Here is a 3,432-nt window from a genome sequence, read left to right as displayed (position 1 = left end):
TACAAAATTGAATCAGCTCTTTGTGTACCATTATCTACTGTGCTACTCGATATTACATGTCTTCTCACAGTCTCCCAGAATTATGGAATATGGCCTTTCCCCTAATACTTCCTATCAAAAATTTATAACTTGACTCCTCATAAGCTATTCAAAATAAACAGAGTACAAAAAACCGAGTTACAAAAAGCATGTCCATGACATCTGTGAAGGACCAAAGCTAGTAATCTCACATGAAGTTTATGTATTCTTCCTTGATCTTAACATGGTTTTCAAAAACTGCATACAAGATCTTACCAGGTTCCACCTTCAAACCTCTTTTGGATAGGAGGTCAACCGTTGTATTTTGTTCCCTGTAAACATGTTCAAAATGGATATGCTGGAAGAAATTTACCAGGACCCTAATATGATTCATCCAATTTGATAGAATATGCGGACTGAAGGCATTGTGATCCTTAATCCAGTCGATGATGTTCTTTGCATCTCTGTATACTTGCAGTTTCTCAATGCCCAACCACTTTGCAGCTGATAACAGACCCCATAAGGCAATGATCTCTGCTCTATTGTTGGTTCCTGTACCTCCTTCCCACCAGAAATGATAGTAGAAAATAGGACTGATTTTAATGAAAACCCCACATCCACATTTCCTCATCTTGCAGGCACCATCAAAGAAACCCACCGGGTGGACCTTCCATATATTTTTGGACTTGACCAGTCTATGAATCACCTTTCCTTTTACAGGGCCAACCTCATTGAAGTATGCCATAGTTTTAATGATGTCCCTATGTACAGAAATTGTTTTCTGTTCAAAAATTCCAGCATTCTTGCTTCTCCAAATTGACCAGAAAATATAGATTGGTAGAAAGTGATATATCTTATGGTTCTTGTACCAATATAGTAAACATGATCTTACTGTAAAAAAGCTTTTGTATGGGATATTATATTTACCGAGAACACCTTTCCAGACAACCAGGGCATGTATACAGAAAAGGAACAGGTGTTCCACATCCTCTGATTCATTTTGGCATAGAATGCAAATGCTCGGGCCAACAAAACCTTGCTTTTGTAAATTATACCATGTCAGTATCCAGTCATTAAGTACCAGCCAACTAAATATCTTTAATTTGTTAGGCAGATCCCCTTTCTAGGTTTCTTGAAACCAAGTGTTTTCATCTATCATCTTCTCCTGCCTAGGGATTCTATGATAAATTTCCCTTACCATTGGTTGCCCCTTCTTAAAATTTCCATCCCATACCATTCGATCCTCCCCAATGGTGATCATAATCAGTGTTGCGAACATCTCAATAACATCCCTATTTTATCTCAAAATCATGATTTTTTGGCCTAGCTGATGTTTGTCGATTTTTACTGATATTTTGATGGTATCTTAATTTTGCCGATGTTTGCCAATGTTTAACAATATTTTCCTGATTTTTACGATTTTTTGGTTCTCAGGACCCCTGCCGATTTTATCCTGATGTTCGCAACATTGATCATAATACCAGCTTGTCTAATTTTTAGTAGATATTGGTCCCATTCTACTGCATATGGCCCAACAATTTCCATCATATCTGCTGATTTCCACCCTTGCTGTCTGGAGGTATTGTTTTGATCATCAATGCACTGATGAAGTGTATAAATTCCCTTTTGGTGGATGATTTCCAGTAAATGAAATGATAAGGAATGGTTCCCTATCATCCCCTTCAGGGCATCAAGTCCCACCTCAATTTCGGTTCCATTTCCGACTTCCCATCTCATGAACATAAAAACCTGGTAAATTTTTCCTCATGCCGCCCTAGATTACCGACTTATTTGTCAAGCTTTTGGCTCCATTACGAACCCAAGTAGCAAGAGGTAGTCCACTCATGTATTTTTCTCTCATGATGGTGGACCAAAGGCTAGTACCAGTCAATTGGCCATCTTACCAAGTGGATCTTTCCCGTTTGTTTGTTGCTTGACCACAAGAACTTTGCCATGCTAGTTTCTAACCTGTGCAAAACCTCCCTCGGTAGTATGAAAAGCTGCATCCAGTATACTGATATACTTTGTAGTACAGATTTTAGCAGTATCAACCTTCCCCCCCTCATCAGCCACCTGTGATTAGTGTAACAGGAATTGCCAAGTACTTGCGAGTTAAAATCAGATCGGCCTTCAAACGAGCAGAGTCAAAACTTTGCGAGTCAAATCGCATTGACCGGGCTTGACTCGTGGTCAACGTGAGTTTGACTCGCGACTCTATGATTGGGCCGATTTTTATGTTTTTTTCCCAAGTCTCGCCGGTTTAGGATTGTCACTTTATCGGGTTTTCATTTTGCTGTCGCTAGTTTCATTGTTCACTTCGTTGCCGCAAAGAAACGGCATTCCACGACGCCGCAGAGAGCGTTCCAGACAGACGTCGCAGAGAAGCCACATTCCACAACGCTGCAGGGAGCTTTCCAAACAGACGCCGCAGAGAGCTTTCCAGACAGACGGGAAGAGAAGCCGCAGTTCACTTTGCAAGTTTGCTGATAGACGGGTTTTCCAGTTTCCACTGTGAACTGTGGGATAGCCCTAGTCTAGTAATCCTCCATCTTCATGAGCAAACAACTTATCTGAAGCATGCACGCAGCACCACATAGGTTCTAGGCAAAGGAGTGGGCTTCAAAATGGAAATTTCCTGAGCGGTCTAGGAAGTCGTGGAAATCTTCCATCAGCTCTATCTAGGTAACTTCTATTTCAAAGTGGGATATAGGTCTATAGGTTCTGTGGGTAGCTTCTTTGTTTTCATCCCTATTGGGGGATCTACCCCTTCCTAGTCGAGTTACTAAGTAAAGTTGGGAACTTATCATAAAAGAGTGCCTTCCGAGTGTCCTTAAATGTGTTCACAAAGAGCCTGAAATACCTACAGATAGCATTGCATTGTGACCTCGAACACACCTCAATAAAACCTAGAGTAGACTGCAAATGTTCTTAGAGACAGTCTCTGGTATTATGTAAAGTAGACAAAGGAAACAATTAAAATGCCTCATTGGTTTTTATAATAGACAGAGCACCTTCTTATAACTAAGAAAAAAAGGATTTCATTTAATTTTTTAGATTTCTAGCATATTTTAAATTTAATTTTTTATTGTCTTTCGCAGGAGCCACAAATTAAATAGAAGCTACGACTCCAAATCTTAACAGAAGCCACAAATTAAACACAAGTCCAAAACAACAACAATGCCGAGGGAAAAGGACTTTGCTTGGGCTTATTGTGACAAGATTTCCGAAGACCCCAAGCTCCTTTGTAAATTTTGCAAAGCGAAATGTAGTGGAGGCATTTATAGATTCAAGTTCCACCTTGCACAAATACCTGGCCATGATATAGGCCTTTGCAACAAGGTTGACGATAATGTCAAACACCAAGCAACCTTGGCTATTGATATGTTGTGTCAGCATAATGACAAGAAAGCAAAT

The 3,432-nt window shown here is 39.9% G+C and overlaps 1 protein-coding gene across 1 annotated transcript; it reads right to left on the bottom strand.

Moving 5' to 3' along the window:
* Nucleotides 1-226: 226 nt before the first annotated feature.
* On the bottom strand, nucleotides 227-763 carry LOC149244544 (uncharacterized). The gene has a single exon (XM_089371576.1). It carries the CDS (start codon nucleotides 761-763, stop codon nucleotides 227-229), a length of 537 nt encoding a protein of 178 aa, XP_089227702.1.
* Between the last annotated feature and the right edge of the window lie 2,669 nt (nucleotides 764-3,432).

This window comes from Pinus tabuliformis, chromosome 8 (assembly GCF_031772625.1).
Source record: "Pinus tabuliformis cultivar Carrire ecotype Pingquan chromosome 8, CPIR1, whole genome shotgun sequence".
Lineage (NCBI taxonomy): Eukaryota > Viridiplantae > Streptophyta > Pinopsida > Pinales > Pinaceae > Pinus > Pinus tabuliformis.
Note: the sequence above shows the minus strand (reverse complement) of the source record. Positions and strands in the feature narration are given on the sequence as shown.